The sequence below is a fragment of the Myiozetetes cayanensis genome, unplaced genomic scaffold, assembly GCF_022539395.1.
Source record: "Myiozetetes cayanensis isolate MyiCay16 unplaced genomic scaffold, myiCay2020 scf2-11, whole genome shotgun sequence".
Taxonomy (NCBI): Eukaryota; Metazoa; Chordata; class Aves; order Passeriformes; family Tyrannidae; genus Myiozetetes; species Myiozetetes cayanensis.
In genome coordinates this window covers 32,923,319-32,950,580 of record NW_026087411.1, presented here as the reverse complement: position 1 = coordinate 32,950,580, position 27,262 = coordinate 32,923,319, and the positions used below count along the sequence as shown (strand labels likewise).

The 27,262-nt window shown below is 35.9% G+C and overlaps 1 protein-coding gene across 5 annotated transcripts in view; it reads right to left on the bottom strand.

Annotated features, from left to right (window-relative positions):
• The window catches only part of STRN (striatin), a 70,834-nt gene that overhangs the window by 16,267 nt on the left and 27,305 nt on the right, over positions 1-27,262 (bottom strand). Inside the window, exons 6-12 of one of the 5 annotated variants that reach the window (XM_050315534.1) lie at positions 16,741-16,876; positions 14,771-14,906; positions 11,037-11,147; positions 8,669-8,755; positions 7,971-8,114; positions 4,874-5,010; positions 353-528 (exon numbers count right to left, since the gene is read on the bottom strand). In XM_050315534.1, the coding sequence (XP_050171491.1) occupies positions 353-528; positions 4,874-5,010; positions 7,971-8,114; positions 8,669-8,755; positions 11,037-11,147; positions 14,771-14,906; positions 16,741-16,876 (927 nt within the window). The remainder of the gene's footprint in view (positions 1-352; positions 529-4,873; positions 5,011-7,970; positions 8,115-8,668; positions 8,756-11,036; positions 11,148-14,770; positions 14,907-16,740; positions 16,877-27,262) is intronic. The other 4 variants (XM_050315537.1, XM_050315535.1, XM_050315538.1 and 1 more) reach the window with 4 other exon arrangements.

Below are 27,262 nucleotides of genomic sequence, written 5' to 3'. Positions count from 1 at the left end.
TGCATATATATAAAAATGCATCTTCTACATTTATATCCACATGCAAGCACACTAACAGGCCGCATCCAAATATTTTCACTAGCGAATTAATTTGTCATGTTATCTACAAGGAAAATATAAAAATGTGAATGGTTTTCCTTTTCACAAACAAAACACATTCAGGAACACATGGATTTGTTCTGGTACTCTTCAGAAGCCTCAATGCTACTCCATGAGCTTGTTTTCCTACTCCTAAAAGTCAAGGAACACTTTCCATGAACTCCAAAGGCCATCCCATGAAGTGGTATCTACAGTTATTCTTTTTCTTCATAAATTAAAATTGTTCTTCAAGTAAAGCAAAAAAAAATCTTACTTTTTTGCTGGGGCTGTTTTTTGTAAATTCCACATTTTTAATGTATGGTCCTCTGAAGCTGTTATTAAGACTGGTTCAACCGGATGAAAAGCGAGACCTCTTATTCCATCAAAGTGACTTCTTAATGTAAATTTGGGGTTCCAAGTCTTTCTCAATGCATCCTTATTGTTGGCTATCTAATAAAAAAAAAATGCCAAACTTGTAATTAATATGGAAGTCACAATGAAAGTAAGACATTAAAAATGTAGTTTGGCATTTTCAGAAGATGTGAAATTACCTCTTCCACTTCTCAAAACAACCTGCTCTTGAAAAACAGTCCACTTAAAACTAACCAGATAATTCAAAATGAGAATAAAGGTAGATGTATTCCATACAACAAGCAATGTCGTGTCCACAGTAATACGTTCTATGCAAATCTGAAATGCTCCCATGTCTGTAAAATTACACAATTTAAAAGCACTGACACTTAAATGAAATCAGCTAGGTATTTGAAATTTGATCTATACCTACTAGCTCATTCCCTCTAACACTGGGCTTGACTCAACCAATGGGTGGTCCCTGAATATCCTAAGTACCACTGACATAGCACCTCTGAAGTAAAGATCTGAGAGAAACAGAGAAGATTCTAGAAGCACAGAAAGGAACACAGCCTAACTTACTCATCTAAGGCAACTAAAGCTCTGTAATAATGCAAGACAAGTAAAGGTTGCCAGAAAAGGAAAAAAAATTGGCAAAAAAGACTTGGCTACACAGTAAGTATATAACTGGCAGGTGATAAGCTATCATGTATACAGACACAATTATTTGGCAATAAATGCATTTTAGAAGATCCAAAAAGAAAGCCTTAAAAAAAATAACATTTACTCCAATATTGCTCCTCTGAACAAATGTTGACACAAAATGCTGAACAGACTTTTTCACTCTGTCAGTCAACAATGCCATAAGTTAAATTTACCTTTCCATAACTATGGCGGTTATAGAAAACCAAGAAAACAAACAATTGTACTGATATTTTATTATGTTGAAATCTACAGATAATCCCAAATAATTTATATTATTAACTGCAAAGAAGAGACAACTGTTTTGAGCCTCTCCAAGAATCTACATTTTATTCTAGGGAGTGGGGGGAGGAAGAGGAGATTTAAGAACAGAAGCGCTTTTTCTTAGGTTTTGTTATGTCTGGATTTACTAATAAAAATATGCATCAATTAAGAAGTTCTATACATTTTAAACAAGGAGAAAGGAGCTGTTTTAGTCTTTCTTTTAGTCTTTCTTAGTAATTACATACTGCCTTGCTCAGGGAGACAAGTCAGTTCTTTTGCCAGTTTACTGAGCCAAGTTGGCTCAATGAGGGAACAGACAAATGCTCGAGCTGGTACAAGGATGGGGCAGGACTGCACAGTTAGCAGCTCTGGCAGGTTTTCTGGAGATTGGCCAAGAGAGTCTCAGCAAAAAGGGTACAAGATGTACAGAGTATTCATAGATATCTGGAGAAGAATTTAGTTGCCTCAACACAGGCACTCAATGCCAAACGGGTGACGGAGGGAACCCGCCTGCCCTCCAGCTGCCATACCAGCAGCACAGGTCCTGCATCACATTTGCAAAAGCCACAAAGACACCTCAGATGGCCTAACAGTGAATTCCAGTTCTGGCAGGGTAATAGTCTTCATTTGCTTCTCATTTATTCAAAGGTGCCCTTCCAAAGGAGTCCAAGATGATTAGCGTATAAATTGGGAAGTAGACGGAGGGACCTAGATGGAGAGCAGTCCCAGCCAGCAGACCAGCAGCAGAGGAAACAGATCCTAGTCCTGATGCACCACCTACCTCGCTGCACCACGTCACTCCGCCCACCAGTCTCTCTCAAGCTGTGAGAGGCTGGGTTACTAAACACAACAGCCAACCTCCTTCTATCTCTCCCCACTGAAGTGAAACTGTGTGGTAATTTGAGACTTGACAAGCAGTTTGGGGGGATGTTCAACCCCAAAATTAGCACCTGATCTGTATTTGCAACTAATAATAATATTTGCATCTACACAGACGAATCAAAACCTCCAGAAACAGCAATGACATGCAAGTAGGATTCCAGACACTTTTCTCATTCAAAGTTGTAGGGAAACCAAGCAAGAGACTACTGCTAAGTCCAAAACCTCTACTATAATCTTATGAAGTCACTTAATCTATCCAGAAGACTAGAGATAAAAACAGAACCAACCAAAGTGAAAGGAAAGTGCTAAGACAACAGTGTGTAAAGGAAGGAAAAAGAAAAGATAAACCTGTGAGTATAGGCTAGCAATATGGAAAATTTCACCTTGTTAGATATTCTAAAAACTTACTCATAAAAGAAAAAGTTTCTCTTTCAAGTAATAAATTCATAATATTCATTACCAAGTGAAAACCATTCTTTAATTTACAGACAGTCAAAGCAATATGTAGAAACTGAAACCATGAAATGAAGTAGGCTAATGCTGCCATGTTTTAGAAAAAAAGAATCTAGTAAAAAATGTCAGTGGGATGAAAAGGACTGAAAATGGGAAAGTGCCTGCAGCTCTTGAGAGCAAATATATTTAAAGACAAAGGTACATTGTTTTTCAACTTTATTGTCCATATGATTCAAAATTGACACTTAAAAATAATACACTAAATTTTCACTAATCCTTCCTGATTCACACTTGGCAGCTGGAAGAAGGTACGAAATAGGCTAAAATAGAAACATTATCTGTAAGCTAAAGTTCCAGTGAAACTTGCAATAGAAAAACCTGGCTTTCATTTTGCTTCACTGAAGTGCACAGTGACAATAGTGAGTAGCTTTGTAAATGTTGTTAGTTTTTTTTTAATCAGCACTAAAAAAAGGTAAGAGTTGAGGCAAGCATGACAATGAATTCCTGATCACAGGACTTCATAAAGGCATTTAACAAATGAACAAACAGAAGTCAGTACTCTCAACCATGCGGGATAGGATAGGAATGGATAAAGAAATGCTGAATTCCAGAAATGAAAGCTGTTAATTCAGGATATGGAGACATGAACAAACAAAACAGTTTATATGGACACTTGAAGAGTGAAGTCAAGCAATGAAAGCATTACCATCTCATTCAGATGGTTTAGGTTTGTCATGTCCTCTGAATTTAAAAATTCAGCATCAAAGTTTTAGGTGTACCTGTAAAAGCAATTAATTTGTACACCGTCTTAAGCCTTTCTGAAGGTATAATTAGAGAAGATTAGCAAAAAAATTAAGAACTGAGCCCAAATTAGGAGATAATGTTAAAATACTGAATTTCAGCAGAAATGTTCTGTATCTTTGCAATCGAGACGATTCACAACACATCACATGCTCAGAAACTTGCTGTAGTAGTAGAGCACATCTCTGCAGTAGCACTTTCCAAAAGTGTCTAAAATTTTATTAACTATGTAATTTATTCTTTACAAGTACAAACAAGGGTAGAACTTCAAAGTAAGGACCTGCAGGTTATTTCCGAAGTCTCAGACTTGACCTGTGATAGTGAAATCCCAGATGGTGATTACTTAAGGGTCAGATTTACTGAAAGGTAGGATTCTTCACCGACACACAGTACTGAAAATGATCTCTGAAATCCCTCAACCTTGATAGAGCTGGGCAATGCTCTGAAGCTGACAAATCACAAGGAGCATATTATGAAAGTAATATCTGAAGCACCTTTTCCCAAGAAATCAGAAATACAGACAAAAATTATGTATGAGTGAAAAGAAGCAATTTTAAGAAAAGTTTTTCATAATAAGTGAAAGAAAAACAAGCTGTAGGGTACACATACAAAAGCGCTGGCCACAAAACCCTCCTAAACAGTCTCTGGTTCAGTTTCCCATTTGAAATGAGACCACAAGCCTCCCCCAGCCAAGTCTTGAACATCTCCCAGGAAAGGGATTCCACTGTTTCTCTGGGCCAGTTGTTTCACTATCACCTCCTACAAAACACTTCCTCCCCCAGTGTCTTACCTGAACTTCCTAAGCCATAATTTGTTATTGTTTCCTCTTGTTTTAATGCCTGGCACTATGGAGAAGTTGGCTCTGTGATCCTTATAAGCACCCTTCCAATACCTGCAGACTGCTATTTGAGCACTTCTCAGCCTCCTAAGAGCTGGACTCTACAATTTCTCTAAAAACCTCTTGAAGTAGAGGGGCCCAAAACTCCATGCAGACCAGGCAGAAGGGGCACAAACCTCCTTCAAACTACTGGTCGTACAACTTCCAATTTTTGCTCAGAGTCACTGGGGTTACACATACCCACACATATCACTATAACTAATTACATTTACTTTCAACTACTCTCATGACATGGCAGGCAAATGAGCAGGAGAAGGGCTCGCAGAGAGTTTGAAGGCTGCTGTGTATGGGAAAAACAGATTTATCAAGTAAAAATTTGTGACAACCTCTGGCAGCATAATTTTATCTGGAGAATGTTTTCTGCTGAGTCTACACACATGTCACTTGTATCTGCCTTCAACAAAAAGACAGTAAGACCTTGAGTTACCAATAATAACCACTTACATCATAAGTCAGCGAATCTGCCTCATTTGCTACAGTAAGGCCTGCCAGTTCTCCAAGACCCAGTTCATTTTCAAGAGCTTCATCTGCTCCCATAATGAAAGATTTCCCTGAAGAAGGCGGGAATGTTAAAGCTTCCACTGCAAGAAAAGAAAAAAAAACAAAACAAAAAAAATCTTGAAACTTATACAACACTGAATGACAGAAGTATATTTTTCACTTTTAAAATGCTAAACATCTCTCAAGTAGCTGAGGGGAAAACAGATATACAGAGATGCATAAAAAAATCTCTTTTCTAAAGATAATCACTGTACTTACCAATAAACAGCATCCTGTGAACATACTTGCACTTGAGGTGTGCATGACTCCAGACAGTAAGTGCAATTAGCCACAGGCAGGAAGAGGACACTACCATTCACTCATAGATAATGCACAAGTAACACAGAACAGCTCAGACCCTTCCCCAACTCTGCTACAAAATATGCAAATAGGTGCTGAAGAAGCAACAAAAACACATATAAGAATAGCTCGTGGGAGCAGTTGCACCCTTCCTTCCTAACACGGTATCCACACACATCCAAAAGCACGTCCACAATGAAGCTGTTCACATACACTCCAATTGAGCGATACGACAAGAACCTGACAATTCATCACTAGTTGTAAAATCAGTTTAATTACCAAACAGGCTACTCAGCACTGAATTCCATGTTTGTACTAGCAGTATCCAAACTTACTAGTTAACAACTTCTATAGCATGCCTATAGGAGCTCTCATCACTGTAACATGAACACATCCACAGGCAGATTCTCTAGAAACAGAAGGATCAAAGGCTAAGGAGTACAGCACACACACTTAGACCACATAAAGCTCTGCATCAAGTGGTACAACTCAAAAGCTTGCCTTTACCAAGTTCCCTGTACAATAGCTCTCCAAGCCTATACAGCACAAAAGGGGGACTGAATAGATGAAAATGTGTTATCTTCTGGGTACAAAAAACTTCACTGATCTTTATACACCTTTGTCTCAAATTACAAGGGTTTTTCAATAAATTACAATCTTTTTCCCTTTTAGCTCCATTGTAAATATAAGCCTTGGCAAATACTGTTGGACCAGGGTGAGAGAGAAGGAAATGCCACCTCATTCTCAGCATCTTTTTAAGTCTAATGGTACCAATACTAAGTTAAAACCAAAAAACCTGCAGTTTACAATCAATAGCCTGATCTGTTCAGTCTGCTTCCCTCTTATACCAAAGGCATCAGGTTCAGATGCCATCCAATTCACTTTCAGTTCACCCAGCATAAAGTAAGCTAATCTTCCCATTCCACATTCACATTTCTATTGCGTGTTCTGTTTGCTTTCCACTTTTTACAACTGAATAAAAGCCCTTCAAGCTCTAACATTCACGTCTCTTAGTTATTACCTTTTAATCACAAACATCTCTTACCTTCTTCACCCTGAAGTCTACACTACCATTCACTTTTTCGGTTTTGAATTTATGATGAAATATTCCACTCAATACACAATACGTACAGGACATCAAACCTGAAGAGTTACTAGAATGAAAAAAATTGTATGCCAAAAATATCATGGTGTCTCAGCTTTACAAAGGAATACACAGCTCATAGTTTGCAATACTGAACTCAGACTGATAACAATCAGCTGTCCTCCTCTTTTTTTGTGAGAGTGCATCTGAGTGTCTGAATTAAAAAACATGTTATTGAAAGGACATGAAAATAGTGCTCTGCTAAGATAGCTCTTAGTATATGTGAGAAAAGTTGGAAAGGAAACATTCAACAAAAAATTCCTCCACTTCCCCAAGCGTTGCTAAGTTACCCCTTCTTTCATAAAGAAAATCACTGAGCATGAAGGAAACAGAACTACTGAGATCTTTGGTAACTATGCCACATGCCGGGACTTTTTATGCATCTTAATTATAACTTGGCCAACCTACTATTTCACACTCACTGAAAGACTGCTAAGTGGAACTCATGTTTTGCTCATTTTTCAAAACATGTATTTACCATTTAAATAGGGCACATGATATCACAGAATCATAGAATGTTTTGGGTTGGAAGGCACCTTAAAGACCATCCAGTTCCAAACCCCTGCCATGTGCAGGGACATCTTCCACTAGACCACATTTCTCAAAGCCCCATCCAGCCTGGAACTGAACACTTAACGAGATGAGGCATCCATAACTTCTCTTGGCAATCTATTCCAGTGTCTCACCACCCTCACTGTAAAGAATTTCTTCTTAATACCTAATCTAAACTTGCTCTCTTTCAGTCTGAAGCCACTACATGCCCTTATAAAAAGTCCCTCTCCAGCTCTCTTGTAGGCTCCCTTTAGGCACTGGAAGGCTGCAATATGATCTTCGACAAATTAATATAGCCTCACACACTATATGTTATTATGCTTCATATTACAGCATTCAAACATCGAATCAAATAGATGGTTCAGCATTTTTCAGACATAATCCTAGTGAAGGTAACCACATGCTTCACTGTAAAGATGTGTGGCCTTCCATACTCAGAATTTTTTTTAATGTTTGGAACACATTATGGAAATAAATACAGAGGCAAGCTGTGAATCATACAGAACTAATCACCACAAGCATTTAAAAGCTATAGCTAGCCACCTGTGTTTACCTGCAGAGCCTCTATCTTTCACTTAAAAAAAAAAGCACATTAGTATGTATGTGTGTATATATACATACATAGATTTAAAATTAGGTGCATGGGGAGAAAAAAAGATGCTCTTATGTCCTCAGAGTTTATGTTCCCCACTTGGCTACCAGGTTTGAGCACAAACAAAAGCAAGTGATTTAGGATCGTCATATTACAAAGCCACCAAGTGCCGAGTTATTTTTTCTATCATGTTCAAAGTTATTCAACCAAGACTTGCCCGGAGTAGGTGTCTTGACCTTACTAATAGGGACCAGAAAGAAGAAATGAGAATGCCATTTATGGCACTTAGACAGAACTTGAAATGCTGAATTGGAATTTGTAAAGTGCTCGGAAAGTCTTAGAGGATAATCTTTAAGAAGGAACTCTCAACATCCATCCTTTGCTAAGGTGTTATGCACATCTTTAATATTTACCTTCATCCGTCCTGTTTATCTCATGTTCAATGAGCCTTGAGCTACTGGGCCTAGAAGAAGGTGCAACAGATGGCTGTAACGAAGGGAGATCATCAACATCTCTCAAGTTTGCAAGCATATCTTGCAGCTTTGACCTGTTGGGCCCTAACCAGAAAAAAAACCAAAAAATTAAATGGTTTATGCATAGTTCACAAGGACACTACTTAGATATGCTACAGCAGCACATGCAACAATGGATCCTACCTTGCATTATGACATTACCACAGAGAAACTAATGAGCACCTATTTTCAGCAGTAACTAATCATCCAGCATGAAATGAATTTCTTGAAAAGAAAGCGATAGAAGCAACTGAGAATTGAGAACGCAAAATTTTCCCCATATGTATAAACTCATACTACTACTTGTATGGGATGCTGAAGAATGCCTCCAACTGAGTCATACTGATTAATAGAATATTTACTTTTCTAACACAATAGCTGACATCTGTGAATATTTTAGAATTGGTGAATCAGGTACTTTGCGCAGCATATTCTTATGATAACGTTATTATTTTAAATTTATTTGTGCAGTAGTGTAGTATTGTGAACTACATAATCAAAAAAGTTATACTTAAATTAAAACATAAATGCAACTGGATTCACTGGCCTACTTCCTGAAGCTACATATGGTGAAGACCCATGCCCTTCTCGACACTTACCTGTGCTTTGCTCCATCATTTTCCCACATCCCTGTTTTGACTGTTTTATATAGGATTGAGGCTGAAACATATCTTCGGTAGTTTTTCCTGTTGTAAGTTTAATTAAGAATGGGAAAATGTCTTACCCATAGTCCATTATGTTTTTTCCTAGACCAGTAAATAATACAGCTATTTTTAAGCAGCTTTAATACAGTAGTGTACTCTAAAATATGTATTTTCTCATAAAGCCATTTTATGATTCTGTTCTCTTACTACTTCACAGGAATGTTTACTACAGCCTTGCAAAATCGTAAGTTTACTAATGCAGTTGCAAACTCTACTTTGTCCACCCTAACCATAATGACTGATAATAAACTAAATTGTATTTAACTTCTCTGTCACCAAAATATTACTCAATCGAGGAAAACACTAAGAAGGATTTTGCAAGATTGTTTTCTATAATATCTGGTTTATAAAAACCAATATTTTACTTAGTAGCAGTTCAGTGTCTAAGCACCATGTATAATGGGATTAAAGTCATAGAAACAAACTTAATGAAATTATTGTCAAAATATTAAGTCCCTTCTTTTTCTCCAGACTGCTGTCCTCACATTCTTCTTCACTATTGTGTATTATCATAAATAGCTGAAAACAAGCTGTGATTCTTCCTGATTTTTCTGCATTGATGCCTTTCCAAGGATGGTTTGTCCATGGAAAGATGCTTAATTTCACTGCTGCAGTAAACCATTTTGTCTTCCAAGATCAAACCAATCAAATCAATCCAAAAGGTACTGTAAAATTACTGAGGAGTAGTTATCTTCATAAAGGAGCACTGGATGTCCAAGTGCTGCCTTTATATCATGAGATTTTCTCATAAATATATAAACCATGTTCCAATAATATCTAAGTCTATACTAACAATTAAGTTTTATTATAAAAAATTAAAATTTTCAACAGCTGTTCAAGAATAGGATTTTAACAGTTTGATTAAATAATTTCTGCTAAGCTAACCCTACAGCTATTACCCTGAACTACATAGCATGTCTGTATATTTAAAAAAAAAAACAGACAAGTTACAAAATTGGCATGTCCTGTCTATCTTAACTATAAAGAAATTTAGAATCAATTTTATGGAACACGAACATTTTAGTTGGCCAGCTCAGCTTCTTGCAAGACTTGCAGTTAAACTCCAGTAAATTAAATGATCCCAAAGATGACAAAAATATCACTTGAGAAATTTAAAGCATAGTAGTTATTTACTTAACTAAAAAAGAAAAAAAGGACATTTAGTTTGTGTATTTGATAACACAATTTCAGCAACATCAACTGCTGAGCAGGATCTTATCAGAGTATCAATACAAAAAATAACAAAAAAGTCAGCCTCAACGATGTGAGGATCTGACACTTCTGCATCATTATGTATATCTCTTTGGAAGTGAAAATTTGCTTGGTATTCATAAGCATCTTCCCACAAAGGGAGAAACATCCCTCAAATTTCTTATCAGGTTACATGCAATATTATTAATATACATCTTTCACACATGAATTCTCAATATGGCTAGATGTTTGAAATGTAGCTGTGAATACAGTGTTTCATTTTAAACACTCCATATGAGTTCAAAAAGTTTTAAGGTTTACTTATCAAAACCCCCTGATTTTACAAAATATATCTGTATTTCAAGAAATATAACAAAAAAATAATACAGGGCTAGAAACTGTATTTCAGATACTCCTCATGTTTTTTGTTTGGATAACAATATCCAACTTTTTTTAAGGCTAGTCACAGAGGTATGAAAGTCAATAAAGAAATCCTGTGATTTACAAATAAACTGTTGGTCATGGTTGCTTCCTATTTCGAGCCCTGCATAACAAATTATGATGATAGTATGACTTTCATGTTGTGAATGTTAAGTATAAACAGGGGTAGAAATTAACCTGTTTTCTCCCACTGTCATCTAATAGGATACTCGACAGTTTCCAGTTTGGTTTCCGTATTTATTTATATACCAGACTTTAACTCTTCCTGTGAAACTGGCATGTTTCCAACTAAGAAAGGGTTCTGAAGTCTTCTATATTAAAGTGTGAACTATTAAACCAATGCCTTTTACAATTTAAGTAGCTGAATAACAAAAGTATAAGACATGCTCAAAGTAAGAATTTTTAACTAATCCAACACTTGATTGGAAGAAGTTATATCTAATCCCCAACTATCGTGTAACTTGATTGTCTGTCATTAATTTCAACCCCTGAGAACTGGTGAACAGGAAAGCAGTCAGGAGCAGCAAAGTAAAAGAGTAAGTAATTTTAGGAAAACATTGAAAGAGAGATAGAATTAAGGGTGTGAAAGATGTGAGATTTATGATTTTAAAGTGCAATGTTTTCCACTTACTCTTCACCCCCTTTTTCCCCTTGCGCTCCTTTTTGTATTGTTCCTTGAGTTTGGTTATAACTCCCTGGTCGACATTCCAGGCTTCAGGCATGAGACACTGGTCTTCCTTTTCTAAACAAAGTGAAACAAATGAAACATCCTTTTTCAATAATGTCACCAAGTGATCTCCACTGAAGGAGGCAACAGCTGCTGTCAATGGCATTTGTCTTTTATTTTAAACAGACAGAAATAGCACCAAGCTTGTGAAAGCTGTAAAACTGCTACTCACATTCCACTTCTATTTGTTCAGAATTTTCTTAATAAAAAATTGAGATGAAATTTCACATCTAATTCTTATAATCAAGCACATAGCTGTTCAAAAATGTAAGCAACGTTTACTTTATAATAAATCAGGACATATTTTTCAATTTATTTCTTTCCTCCAGGGAAAGAATTACTATATCTAGAAGAATCAGCTACGTTACTCGTCAACATAACTTTACAACTCAAACGTTGCATTACTGCATTTCAAATTCTCATTTCATTGTCTTTGTGCTATGTTGTCATTTACACACAGCAGTAGCACGTTTAAATAATTTTGGAACATAGTATACATGTCACCATGGTTTAAACAAAATCTTAAAGCACTAAAGCCACAAAATTTCACAAAAAAGGTGAAGGCCTGAATTATTAATGTTTGGAAAAAAACAACAAAATATTTCAGTATGCCTAACAAAACAAAACAAAACAAACAAAAAAAATCCCCTTTTTTGTTTTCTTTGGTTTGTTTTTTTTCCTAAATATTTCTCTCAAATTGCTTCCCCTGTGACATTATACAGAGAAGAAATATCCTTCCAATTGTACAGTATTTGGAGATTTTGAATAAAACATGTTATGTGAGTTCAAATCTCCAAGTCATTTTTTCCATATATGGAGAGACTGTACTGAGGCAGATTAGAAAAATAATTTGCAAGAGGAGGGGAGGTAATACAGCTTTTCCATATATATATTTATTTTCACGACCATTACAGCTACAAAATTTTTTTAAATTCTTAAACTTTTTGCTTTATTTTCTCATTAAAATCCCAACCTTTTTATTTAAAAATGAATTCCTTTCAGGCCAACTTTACTTTGCAGATCAGTAAGCTATTCTAGACCTTTTTAAAATATGAACAATAATAAACTTATCCTCAGACTAAGCTGCAGAAATTACATGTCTGTAGAGGAAGCACAACACTATCAATCACAATCTGAATGAGTCACTGTGATTGGACAGAAGACAAAAACCAGACATGGGTTATTACAGGCACTGACTCATCAGAAATGATTTGTGCTGAAAACGACCTAGGAATCCTCCATCAACATCGAATTCAATAGGATTCAGCAGCATACTCTTGCAGGAAAAGTAATCAACAGCTGGGCTGTATTAACAACGTAATCAATGAGGGAAGTGACTGTTCCCCTCTGTCCGGCACTTGTGAGACCACACCTGTGAGTACTGCATCCAGTATAATATTTCTAATACTGAAAAACCCTTTAGGTATAATGCTAAGTACCCACTATTGGTGTAGTTGTAAAAAGTCTAAGGGAGCCACTAAGATGGTTAAGGCAGCTGGAGCAAATGAGTTACAAGGAGGGGCTGAGGCTACTGTGAGTGTTCAGTAATAGCAAAAAAAGTGTCTTAGTGCAGCCTATAACTACCTAATGTACAGGCAACTGAGAAAACAGACTCTACTTAGACTCGCATCACAGAAGGACAAAATTCTTTTTGAGATGACCCCTCCTTCCTTTGAACCCTCCAGTCATGATCCTATATTCATCAGTGACAAACTAATTCAAGACACAAATTTTAGCCACATAAATCCTTTGCAGAAGCTATGAAAATAGGTATTACTAGGTTGAAGAGGGACTCTAAAATAGTCTATGGGCTAAGTCATGTCCTCTTAATACATATGCCCCAATTACCACTAATGATCAAAAACTGCATGAAGAACTCAAAAAAGGTATAAGAAAATCAGGCTTCAGAGAAACAAATATGTATTCTTTCTGGGATTAGGTTTCAAGTTTTAATTGTCCTGGTTGGACAAGACTTTTTTTCCTCTCCTCCAGCAAAAAAAAAAAAAAAAAAAGAAAAAAAAAAAAAAAGTTTAAAGAGCTTTTTATTCGACTGTGTTGTTGCAAGTAAAATACCTAATATATTAATTTTCTATGGACTGTTTCCCACATGTCCTACATATTCTGTTCAATTTCTCAAGTGGATCCTGAACTACTCCTGTTCAAGGGCTTTATAGTTTAAAAATTACCTGAACACATCTGAGGACCTTTCAAGCTAAATGGGTTCAACAGATTACTATAACTGATACTTAGGATCCAAAGAAAAAATTTCGTCTGTTTGCTTCTGACGTCACTACACAACATCAGTTACACTTAAAGTAACATCAGTGATTCATAGTGACAGTTCTTTGAAGAAGCTTAATCTTACATAGTTACCATCAAAGACACAGGTTGTGAAACAAATAATTGAAAAACATGAAAACCTCTAACTCATTTCTAGACTACGACTTTTCACAACAATTTATTTTTAATGTTAGACTTGGGGTCATTTGCGCTCAGCTTTCATCAATGAAAGTAAAAATAAACCAGAAGTGTGAATCTGAGAACACAAAGCTCCTGTTGGCACACTGACTTTTCTATGACACAAGAAATAGCTTACCAAGCATGAATGAATAAAATTTTAATATTAAAGATAAGTATCAGAAAAAACTTTATCATAAAAAAGAGTAATATTCCTAATTTTTTTTTGTGAATAGAATACTGACTGCTATATCTAATGATATTACAACACGTCATCTTAAGCAGAAAGACTACATCACACAATAATTTGAAGTACAACCAGGAGTTCGACATGGCTTCAGTAAAATGCAGCATCTCATAGCTGATGGTCACGTGAGAGCTACAGCTACCATGGCTTATTGGTCTGTCACAGTTGCAGGTCCATTATAAAGCTCAGTTATTTTCCATTCATTGTCAATAGCTCCCTCTGTATTCACTTATCCTTAAGACTTTCCAGAGCAGTTTAAGTAGGAAACAATTCCCCATCAAGATATTCAACCAGTTTTCTTCTTTCTTCCCTTCCCTACACAATGGGTTTAGGCAGAATAACAATGTCAAGGTAAAGTGGATGCTGGCATTCTGGGTTGCAGGACATGAACCTCAAAAGACAGAGAACAGTTTGTGAAATGTCTCTCTATGAGTAGTGGGCTTAAAGACAAATTATTCTGCTAAATTATAAAAGAAAGTTTGAGCAACTGAAGCATTTATATTGCCCAAATTGCTAATCCACAATAAGAGTACAAGTAATTCAGCCTTTATAACTCATTATTCACATTATTCTCTGGAGAAAGCAAAGAAGACAAAATAACTTTCATAACTGTGAAATACTGCTTTATCAGAGCCCTTCATTAGCATTGGTAATTGCAAAAACACATTGAATCAACACTCATAAAATTTAAATTCTACCTGCTTTAGTATTCAAGGAAAGGAGAAATTATCAGAAGTATAACTGTGAAGAATCCGTAGATTAAATCAATGTACAGAAAAATGAGAATATTTTGTCAAGAACTTCAATCTGCCAGTTATTTACTACAGAAATACTCAAAAGGTGCTATGATCCCGACAGAGCTCTCAATTGATCAATCACAATATTCTTAGCACATTTTGATTTTTTCCTGGTACGATGCATTAAATTTTCTTACCCCAGTCTGTTCCATCTCCTGAACTTCTTGATTCCCCATCACCATCATCTGAAGTAACCAGAAAGTCAAACTCTTTCAAAGCCTCTTCTGTATCTCTGTCTTCACTGCTCTCAGATAGCACTCTTTTCCTTACAATCTGAAAGGTCAAAAAGGACAGGAAAAAAAGCTGAATTAAGTTACACACACATCTTTATACCAAGCAGTACTGTCTTGTCTTCTATGCAAAATCCAAACAGGAAGTTGAGGAGGAGGTAGAAAAGTACACATTAATAAGTAAATGTGGAATAGTATGCAGACTTTGTTCCAATTTCTAAGTCAAAATGGAGTTTGTCTGTAATTTTTTCTTCCTGTGACCATCAATAATCAATCACTGATAATGAATCTACACTATCTTTTTTACTACCAGAAAGCACAAACTTTCCCTTAAAACTAATTTTAAAACACACAAAACCGACAAACAAAAAACCAAGAATGCTGTAGAAAAGACTTCAGCAAAACCAAATTTACTCTGCTTCTCTGAAAATGGCCTCTCTAACTCTCACTTCTGAAATCACTCTACATGTAGACCAAAAGACAACTCTAAGAAATAAAAAACCAAATCCAAAACCCTACAATTGTCAAAAGCTAACTTGCTTAGATTTAGCAAATCATTCCACCCTGAATATTTTCTCAAATATTATCGTTATTTAAACATGGTGCTTAAACTGCATTTTCCTTCTGAACTCAAAAGCCAATTCTGGTAAAAGAAAAAAATACACATTTTAATGAAAGACTTCATTGAATGCTTTCTGCAATAAATTTACTTTTCCCTCCACAATCAAAATGGACTAGATGTTTTACAGTTATTTGACTAACAGGTGATGCCATGATACCTGAAAACCATAGCATAAATTTCATTTCTATAGAAGAAAATTTACAATATTAAAATATTTTGACAGTCTGAAAGGGTCAGTCTGAAAAGACTTCAGTACATAGGACACCATCCCATAGTTCATGAGTATGACTGACTGTTTCCTCTAAATACAACGAAAAAATTTCAAAACCTGAAGCAATTCTAAACTTCAAGTTTCATTTCTTCAGCAGGCTTAGTGAACATACTGTATTACAGAAGATTTTACACAAGAGCCTCCAACCTTAGGTCACAGTCCACAGATGACAAGAAGCAGTTTACAAAGATCCTCTTGAAAAATGTTGTAAAACTGATGAGGTTTTAAGTGTGTTAATTCTTAAAACTGACCACAAAAATAATCACATCCCTCATAACTCTTATCTGTTTCAATTGTTAGGAAACACAACTCGCTGAATAAATATTAATTTTTAAAAGGATAAAATTGAGTACTGATTGCATGTATCTATTTTATGTCATCATATGAACAACACGTATAGCAAAGTATAGATCACAAGGGAGTCAGGTTCAGGCATTTCACTGAACAAAATGAAAAAAGTATATTAATCACATTAGAGTTCTTCTGGCTATACTTTTTTCTTCCTTCCATAAGCTATTTAAAGAGAAATGCATTTCAGTTCTGTATTCTACAAGGACAAATTTCTAGAAGTCATTTTAAATACTAAGAATTTTTCAATAAATATTCAAAAATCAGTGCATTTTTGACAGGCAACATTATGACCAATACCTTCAAACTAAGCTGAAAATTGTAAAAAAAGGACATCTGGTACTTCAAAAATTGTTTCCAATATATAACAAAAACCAGTACTGGAACAGTTAAAAGAAAATATAAAAAAATTTAATATGTTACTGCAAACTTAGATGGAAAAGTTTAACTTGTATGCACGAAGTGAGGAATGCATATATAATTCCTCTTATGCACACATGCTTGGACAGAACATCATAAAGATGCATTAATGATTTGCACGTGTACATACACAGTCATGTACTTTGCTTATAGGCATCTCATTAATCTCACTTTTTCTGTTCTTCGTAACTTTTTCAATTATTTTTTTCCACTCACTGTTGCGGTATCAATGATTGTTTTCTCTCTTCCTTCAATATCTTCTTCATCTTCTTCATCACTAAATTCTGCAGCTGCATTTTCAAGAAACTTGAACGTCTCTAGCAGAGAGGCAGAGTCAGTCAATTCAGGTTTCCTAAACAACAACAATAACCATCATCATTAGACTAAATAAATCCCTATAAAGTCACTTTTGCAATTACCAATTTCTTCTGTATTATTGTGTCCAACAACATATGAGACTAAAATTAGCCTACAAGTAAAAATGGTCTATAACAGGTATAAATTTTTGTGGCTAAACAACTACACATTAGACATAAACAATATTATTAGAACCAGCAAAACTATCATATCATAGCCAACAATTATTCTTCATCTGGCAGCTATTACCAAGATAGACACTGTCATTTTTTATTCAAAAAGCATTTTAAAGCAACATTCATCTGACATGTGCCCAAAAGCAACACCAATACTGATATGCCATCACTGAAAGCCTCAGCAACAAGGACATGAGTTACAAATACCAAGTTTGCTTCCCACATGCACATCAGGGTACAGGAAAATTTTGCTGCTGCTAGCTGATGCTCCTTGTCTTGCTGGGAAACACCAAACTCTAGATCTATTCATTACCTTTTGAGACATGATAAATTTGCCACTGTAAAACAATATAATGGGAAAATAGCATTGATGACTAAGTAATGTTTACATAGACTTTTACATTAAACAAATAAGGAAACTGATGAAGATTGGATAAAATTGCAAATGTACTGGTAGAAATTTAGGAAGTGCCTCAGAACAGGAATAATAAGGGTTATTATATTACAAACTGAAGATGAAGAATCTAAGAAGCAGGACTGTAACAATTATTAAAACTCTGACAAAAGTACAAATAAAGCAGTCCCAAAATTATCAACAGGTTCTGTGTTTTCTATGCAGAAAATGCACTTTTCCATCAACCCCTCAAAGATAAAGTGGTGAAAAAAATTCATTCACTTTGAATTGCTACAACTACTTGCAGTAAAACTTTGTACATTCTTTTGATAGCTTTACAACATTGAAGACAAGCTTTATTGTTTTCTTACCTTTAATCAGTAGTCTGTTTTTCATAGTTCATCACTAAATGCATGTCATCTTGATTCTCACAACCACCGAAACAATAGAAGTCTCTCTCTTTCTTTTCAGAATTGTAGCTCTGAACTGTCTTGTGCAGTCTCCTTAATACCAGCAAGTGCCTTGCTTCATCTACATTTTGCTTCTGCTATGACCCCTTTCAAAAAGTTCAATCAACTAACATGCCTGTATGGTAAGGCCTTGTAAACTCCCTGCAGTGTAAACAAACACCCAATCATCCCTCCATCACCCACTTACTCCAGTGTTTCTTCGTAACACTTTTCAAAGGTCTATTATAGGAAACATCCGAGGGCAAAAGCTTTGATGTGTAATAAGGCATGATAAGCAGCACACTTCCTTCTTTACGCAGTCTCTGCTCCAGCAGTTCTATGCTTACATGACATTAATTGCCAGGAGTGGCTTCTTCATAGCCCCATTATGTCTGCATCTCATTAAGACATTTAGCTATTCCACTTTTTTCATTTACTCATTTTTATGGCCCAAAAATACCAACAGAGATTTCATTTGCCAGTAGAAATTTTCATACACAGTATCACAATATACCATGATGCATGTTTTCATGGTAACTGTTTTTTCTGAGAATATTCCTTCCACTTTTCCATATCCTAGCTTAGATAAGAACAATCTCAAACGTGTCTCCATTTTGCTCTGCTTCCTGCAGTATTTTGACCCTCTTATTTCTATGACAAATCTGAAAACACTGTAATATTTTTCTTTTTCCCTAAGTAATCACTACTTTGGCAGACTATAACACCTTATGAATCTGGAGCAATAATGTATATTTTCATAGAAATCTGATGGTATTTTTGCTTTGCTTTTTTTAACAAATAAGTCTTGATATGACAAAACTTGCAATGTGATTTGTTTGACTAACTTCTTGACTTTCAGAAAATTCTGCATGTTCTGGTCTACTTTTAGTGGACTCAACCGTCCAACCACAACTGTATTTCTGTTTTTTCTCTGTATTTTTCCATGTAGAAATCTGCCATGTAAAAACTTTATGGCTGTTGATCGATAATAGCAACTATCAGACACGTTCCAGTAAACAGCAATGCATGAACTAATACCAAACATAGAATATAAAATGTTAATTAACATTATTTATATTAAAAAACAGACATCTTTCTGCAGGTTCACGTATTTGCAGTAATTCATACCTAGATTTGGCTCTGTACTCATTTGATCTTAAATCACGATCTCTCACACTGAAGTTCAAAGTGACTACCAAAACAGGTTATATCTTTTCTGAGTAACTGGTCTGAATTCAATTGTCCTATTCATTATTACACACTTTAGTGGGCAGGATATATACATAATCCTGTATCTGCACTTACAGGGGGAGGAGGGGTAAAAGGCATCTCATGCACTGGGAAACACAGTAGCTTATTTTTCATGTATTTCAAAACTCCTGTGCAGTACAAAAATATACAAAGTCAGCACAGTACCACAGAATATTATTTTGCTAAGGCACAACTTCCAAGAAAGAATTCATAAGAACCAGAAAAAGAAAACAGAAGTGACAGGATATTTAAACTATTCAAACGTTCTGAAGGAGAAAAGTTTCAAGCTGACAGACAGGGCTGATTTGCTATATTGTACCCCAATACAGCTTAGCAGTCAAATCAAAGTAATTTAATAATTTAGCTACTTTTCATCCTTTAGCAGCACATAAGCATAATGCATTTTAGATATTACTGCCAGCATGAACACTTGGGAATAATGTAAAATGTACTTGAGAAAATGCCTGGCCTTAGCTGATTTATGTTATGTATTTTGATGGCAATTTGAAGCTTGCTTGTTTCATTATTTTCCATCTGGCTAGTTTGTTTTTCACAAAGCAACACAAAAAAGCAGAAGTGGCAAAAATATATTCAGAGATAGTAAAAAAATTACTTTAAATTCCACTTAAGAAAAAGAAAGTCAATTAAACATTACCAGGGTTTTTGTAGTTTGGAGTATTACCAGAAAAAAAAAGGGTGAAAACAATAGAACAGAGCTCCAAAAGCGGGGACTGATGGACAAACTGTAGTATTATAAGCATGAGAGAGGCAAGACTACAGCAAGGTTCATAACCTGTTGCAAATAAAGAGAGATCAAAAACCTCAAAAAGGTCTCAAAAAGGACAATTCTTTTCACTGGACTGTCCCAAACCAAAATATATGTAAGGGAGAACATAATTTTCCAAGTGCAAGAACTTAGGATGGCTTTTTCCTTCTTCCCTAGCCATATGGTCTGAAGAAAAACTGCTGGAGAAGAACAAGTCAGAAACCCCAGACAGCAGGAGCAGCTACAGAACTTGCCAAAGCAGAGAGCACAGAGGAACTAGACTGTAGCAGGACTTCCAACCCTGTGCTCCTCAGCAGCTTGCTCTGAATCTCTTTCTCACTGCTCCTTTCTCAGTCATACTCTGCAGCATCACTCTTGTAAGGTTTTTTCCCCAGCACCTAACTTCTTTCCCTGAAGGTTTCATCCCAGTTGACTTAGAACTTCCTAACCAACCAACCAAAAATCATTTAACCAATATAAGATCTTCTATCTGATACTGTTAATTCTGTGCATTACATTCTCCTTTCCAATAGCCGTATCCAATTAGACAGGAAATTCTTTGGGGCAGAGAGATTACCTGCTACTCCTGCCTGCAAATGATTAAGTACAACAGGACTAACTGCTTGTCACAGGCATAACAATAAGTAGTGCCAGAAGGTAAGTATAGCCAGGCTAATGCTGCTGGGTTTTCCATCTTATTACTAACGGATAGGGCAGCACACCGATTTCATGAATATTATTCTTGAAACGGGGAACTTCTGATCCCCAAAGATAAAACACGCTTCCCAGTTTAAAACACAACATTCTTGTTACAAATGGGATGGTAACTGAAGTACTTACCTCCTCTAAAGCAACATAAACCTGAACTCACAGGAATATTCTCCTCCTCAGGAGAAGCTGTCAGAATTTTCTGTAGCTGTGGTGGCTGTGAAAATCTGATCCCATCTCATATTTTACAGGCTGTTCAATTATTCAGATTTGTCTTAACCCACTGGCCCCTTTGATAGTAAAAATAATAATATCTTCTCATGAAATCTGAAAAATATGATTTGTGGATATTCCACACATACTATTTAAGGCAGGCCTGGTCTCTCCGGGGCTCTGCAGGCCATAAACCCAACTCTTTATGTTCTGCCCAACAGTGACATGTCTCAAGGCAACTATTTTGTGTAAAAATCCAACTGGTTCTGACACTGAAATATTAGCAGCTTTATAAAATATATTTGCTGACAACATTTAATATTCAGGATCTTAACAAAAATCCTGTTTCTTACTGAGTGAAAAGATACAGATATAGTAAAGTTATATGGAAACTAAAACAGCACATCAGTGATACCTTTCCTGCTCCAAACATGATCCAGAATGTTTCCTATTGCAAAGTCAAGTTTAATTTAGACTAAAGTCCCATTACAGACACATATTTTTTTGGTAACTAACACAATCAATATATCTATCATTACTTTCTCCTTTGTTGATAATAACTCTGGAAAGTCCGTGGTCATGTCCAGGGAGTCTCAAACTTCTACCATGAACTGCCCAACCACAAAGCCATTAACTGCCTCAGTCCTACTCACACCCCCAAAGGAAAAAGTAGAGGGCTTTTTTGTTTGTTTCTTTTATCCAAGACATACACCAGTTATCTTAAAACCAGGATTTTATTGATAAATTCAGAAGCAGGAAGAAATACCACAGTAAAGTTAAATAAACATAAGTTCCGGTTAGGCTAAGATGGGATTGTGGGGTCTGTACAAGAAAGAACCTGTTGTAACCCAGCATTCAGAGCTATTCTACTGTACTCTTTCTTGAGCCATTTTCTTTGGTTCAGTTTCCTCCTACTATAAAAATATGCTACTGCATGGTCATCATCAGTTTAATTAATTCCCCATAGAATTTAGTTATCATATGTTTTACCATAGTCTTTTCAATGGGGCTAGTTAAGTTCTTTCAAACTGTACTCATTTAAATAAATACATACAAATTCAATGAGGACTATCTTTAGGAACAATTCATTAGATCTTCAACACTGTGTAAAATCTTTCATAACACAGCACAGAAAATATCAAAATAATAATTTATAAAATTATAGAACGCTTACAATCATCAAAATTTACACACAAAAAACACAGGGCAGGCTAAACAGTCTGTCACAACCTTTGAAACCTCTTACGAATTCACACCACACAATGCAAGAACTAGTGCAACATATTACAACTGGTAAGCAACACTTACAAAATGGTTTGGATCTAATTTGGAATTGTGAAGGAATAGCATTTAAAAAGGAAGGGTCACTTCTCTTACCAGATCTAGTCAGATAACATATCAAATAAACAAGCTTTATAAAGAAAAAATAAAAACTAAACTTAATGTTTGAAGTACCAGAATAACTTTTATAAATTATTTCCCTATTCACCTCCCCTCTCTTTGCTTCTCTCTCTCCCACTGCACAACTTTTCTGTCTCTTTCTCCCCATTCTTTCCGTACCACGAGTCTTATGTGATATTTCCAAGAAGCATCCCTCAAAACCTTAAGCCATAGAACCGTGCCAATCAAAAGTGTGGTCCATTCATACTACTTTCTTCACAAAAAAACCCCAATTTATCTACTTTATCTGGCCTCAATCAGGTACCTTTTAAATGCCTGTTGGGTCACTCAAAGAGAGAGGCAGGGAGAAACAGGAAAAAGGTGAAAAAGAAACCCCACTAGTAAAGGGAATAAAGTAAATAGATTTTGCCTTTTTTTTTTTTTCTTTTTGTAATTCCATATTATAGTCTTGCATGCCATTTTGGAAATCTTCTTCATGGTAGATGTTACCTCAGGTTGATAAATTCAGAGATACTTTCCCAAATAAACCATTTTATAAGCTAGTCAACACACAACATTCACCAGTCAGTATGCAGCATTTTCATTACATGGGTCAGTGTTAATAAGATTTAGAGATGCAAAAGAGTTATTAAGGCCTTCTGGTATAGAAAGACGTTCATTCACTGAAGTGTCAGTTGGAATGATTTATTGTACATCACAAAGGTAAGGTTTTCAAAATGTTTAATTTCAATCTTTGAAAAGGTGTTTGGATTTGCTTTTGAATCCTGAGGTTTGATATCTTTTTGCTCATGTAAAGTAGAGGTGGTGGAAGCCATATACAGTTCAACAGGAAAAAAAAGGGCAGTAGACCAGTTTCAGAGAGAGACTGACATATCACCCAGGACCACTTTTCTTTAACAAATTTCTATTGGCTATTTACAGTCTTAATGATCAAACCCATAGCAAGAACTCAGATAACTTACCTAAACTGTTTTATATATACACACATTCATACATATGTATATACACACATATGTTTGGCATATCCTCATTCCTTTCCAGTTCTGTTCCTTTATTATATTTGCTTCCACTCACATGAAATGGTAATCAAACACACACCTTCAAGAAGGTGAAGTAATTTGACTGTTTAGGTTTCAATCACTAAGATAAAACTACTAAAAATGAGGTAATAAGTGAACTAAAGACACTTAAGTAACTTTCAAGGCTACAAGTGACATTTGCAGGCAGTTTTCATTTCTGTTTCAGTTTGTTGGGGGAAAGCACCCATTCTTCTCACTGCAAGTGTTAAGAATTTAAACCATTATTATGAGGTTATTATTTTAGTATCTATTTTTGAGTCCAGTCATGCCAAGTGGTACTTATCTTTTGTAATGCAAGTGAGCTGATTGAAGAAACTGAAAACTGATTCCCTTTTACATTCCATGAAATAAGTGAAAACAGGACTATATCTAGCTCAGGTTATCATATTAACATTTCACTTATGGATTCAAAATCTTGCAGGATGCATTCAAAATCCACATGATATCTTGAGTGCTAAAGTTTTCAAGACGATCTGTACATTAGCAAATAAATAGGCAATGTAAGAATACAAGTTTGGCCACAGACATAGCAGCTAGTAACACAAAGTCTGAAGCTACTTCACCTAAGGATGCAGAGAAACTGATTTGGATTAAAAGAGATGCAGACAACAATAGTTTGTTCATCAATGTACCAAAAGGGGAAAGTCTCTGATGAAACTGCAACCCTTTAAGACACACAAAATTAAGCTGAGAGGGACCAGACAGCAATTTTCTAAACTGGAGCCTAGTAGAATTCAAGTTACATATTCTCTGCTGCAAATAAATATTGTTATATTAAGTATTTGCACTACAGTATCCATCTTACGCTTCTACATACCAAAGTAAACAGCATCAACTTCACAATAATCACTCCAATGTTCTCACCAACCTCTCCCATAAAAAGGCTGAACTTTGGGGTGTCCAAACCCCAGCTTTTGAAATAGGTATGAAGGACAGACAACAAGATATGACTTGTATAATAGGCAAGTTCTGGTATAACAAACAACTTGAAAGTCTGTAAAGGATGCAGTAAGCTGAACAGAGGAGGAATATCCTCCCTACACACCACAAAGTATACACGTCACACATCCCTGAGGTCAGAGGGAAAATACCAGGACTTATCCTCACAACAATCAAAGGTATTAAAAAAAAAAATAAATAAGAGAATTGTGGATTTCTGCTTTGTTCAGAAGTACAGTCAGAGGTTGATGAGAGGTATTGCTGAAGAAGGCTGAGTAGCAGCAACAAATACTGTGCACAGATTAATAGGCTTACACAAAAAATTGTGCTAAAAGCAGATCATGTTGAGAAGGAGATCACTTCTTCCATTCTTTTACTGGAATTTCTTTCAGTACTCATTTATTTCTCCATCACTCTTCCATTTCACTAAGAAAGTATTGGTTGATTACCAAAAAACAACAGTGAAAACATAAAGGAAGTTTTGCTTCCTGTTTCCATTACCTCCTTTCTCCTCCCAAAGAGAGAACCATATGGCAGCATAAAATCATCAAATACCATTTTTTAATTTTTTGCAAATTTATCATGTGTGTTCGGTTGTACAGAAGGCAGTTTAGCCAATCTGTTCTTTCTGCAATTTACACTCATCTCTATGGCCCCCTATTACCAAAATTCAGGCACTTGAACCGACAACACACTGCTATAAGGATAAAGTTTTAAGAAAATTAAAAGCTAATGTGCCTTCCATTTTTCTGTTATTGAAATGCATCACTGAAACTATATTCCTTCTGGTTTTCATTGTACTTTTTCTCCTCTACTGTACATTGTCTTCATCACATTCACCCATATTCTTTCCAAACTCCTATTGATTTGTCTTCACCATTTCTCCCGCACAAGCTTTCTCTTTACTCAAGTTCTGTACTCTCTAATTCTCACATTCTTCATTCCACGTAAACATTCTTCTAAAAATCAGATTTAAAATCCACAGACTCAGTTAGGTCCACTTTACGCAGTTCTTCCAAGAGCAAACAAATCAAACACACTGTGAGTTGTCTTTTCTCACTTCAACAGAGGTCCATTCCTTGGTAGACTACATTGATTTTCATGCATTACTTTTTGCCCAGTGCTCTGCTCCTCAAATGTAACTAAAACATCTTCAAGTTGATCACTGGCTTCAGAATTGCTAGCAGGTATTTATCATCAAAGTTCATTAAAAGTTTTGAACCAAAAAAATCTGCCAAACAGCACTGGTCTGAGCAGTTCACAGGTTTCTGTGGCGATAGTAAATTTTTCTCCTATAAAAATTTTCACTGTATCCATACAGTCACAGAGTCTTCCATCTGCATTTTAGTTTGCCACTATCCCAATGTCTGGTGGTCCTGGCAACCACTCACATGTGTCCTTAAACTTCCTGGAATTGCACTAAGGTTTTGTTTGGTTTCTTGTTCTTCTGCTTTCTCACTGTAACTTTCTTCTTCTACCTCTACGAAACTGCGAACATTTGTTCATTGCATTCCTTCCAACTGCACAAGTTTGCTGCGGCCCAAACCCGTTTCTCGTTTTACATACATGCAAGGAATAACAAGAGGCTTCTAAAAGAACTGCCAGTCCTTTTGCCCTCACAGTAAGCAGCCTAGTGCTACTGAGTTTGCTTCAAAGAGTGCACCTTCCTCAACTGTAAGCCAGAATTTAGCAGTCACCTAAATTTTTCCCAGTTCTGCCAACCAAGTAGAAAACCATTGAATTGAATTTTCAGATACTCAGTAAGAATTTCAGTTTGGTTTAGGAGTAAAATAAGGTGCCTTAAATCTTAGTGACCGATTCAGTGCTAATACTTTTCAAAGAGAAGCTGTTCCGTATATAAGTAATGTTTACTGTCAATAGATGAGGCAGGTAACATTTCTGGTATCTCATCCACCATAAAGCTGCACTTTGAAATCTCAGAGGCAAGTGATGATACAGTTGGGAGGAGGTGAATGCTGCCACATGCCACAGAAACAGCAAGGTGTAACATTTTACAGTATCTAGTAGCACAGGATGAAATAGCCATTAAATAACAGGCAGCCTCTGCCAGGAAGAAAGTCACAGAATGCTTCCTGAAAGGTAAATTGGAAGAGATGGTCTGAAAGTGTAATTGAAACACCCAGAATAACAGCATCGAAAGCTAGTCCTGTACTCAGATTGATCAAGGAATTTTCATAAAATCCCATCTTTTTCCCCTCAGTGAGGGAGATCTCAGAGGACATCCACAAACTCAGAATCACCCATGAAGACTAACATGACTATGTTGAATAAGAACCTTGGAAAATTTTTCCACTGTAAAACCCTGGAGTCTCTTCTTGCTCATCATGTTACCAAAATGCTCCCCTGAGCTTTCTAATACAGCCTGCCATATTATGCATCACCAGCAAGATGAAAACAGCTTTCCAAAGTGTGCAGCCTGACCAGTCTTGCAGCAGACAAGCTTGCAGAGCCACAGTGGAAGGGAGCTCATTTTTCTCCATCAGTGAATATCCTCAGCCACAAAGTAAACTACAAAGTGTTAAACCTAATATCATCTCTACCCCAAAAGCAAATAGATAAGAAAGGAATGCAAATGTATCCAAAACTGCTATATCAAAACCACTCTCCCAGCATCTGTTTCAAAACTAAGTAAATACATATAAATAAATTTTGAAGTGTAAGAAGAGAAACTTTGTTTACCCACTTCCCCTAAAAGGAAGTGATCCCTTCAACAGAAGTAAAACCAAAATTGTTATTGGAATCTATCAAGCATTCCTTGTTCTTAAAAACAAAGCTGCTGTATAGAAACGATATGACTTGTCAATGATGTAACAGCACAATATATTTTAGTAGTTTTCAGGTTTTCTCACACATTCAAATTTTCCACCTCACAGCATTAAATTTAATTATATAACAATGAACTTCTGCCCTTATGTAACTTGTTCGCCTAAAGCTGCTGCAACTATCTGGTAGGTATAAATGAAATTTTACAAATGCTTTTTAAA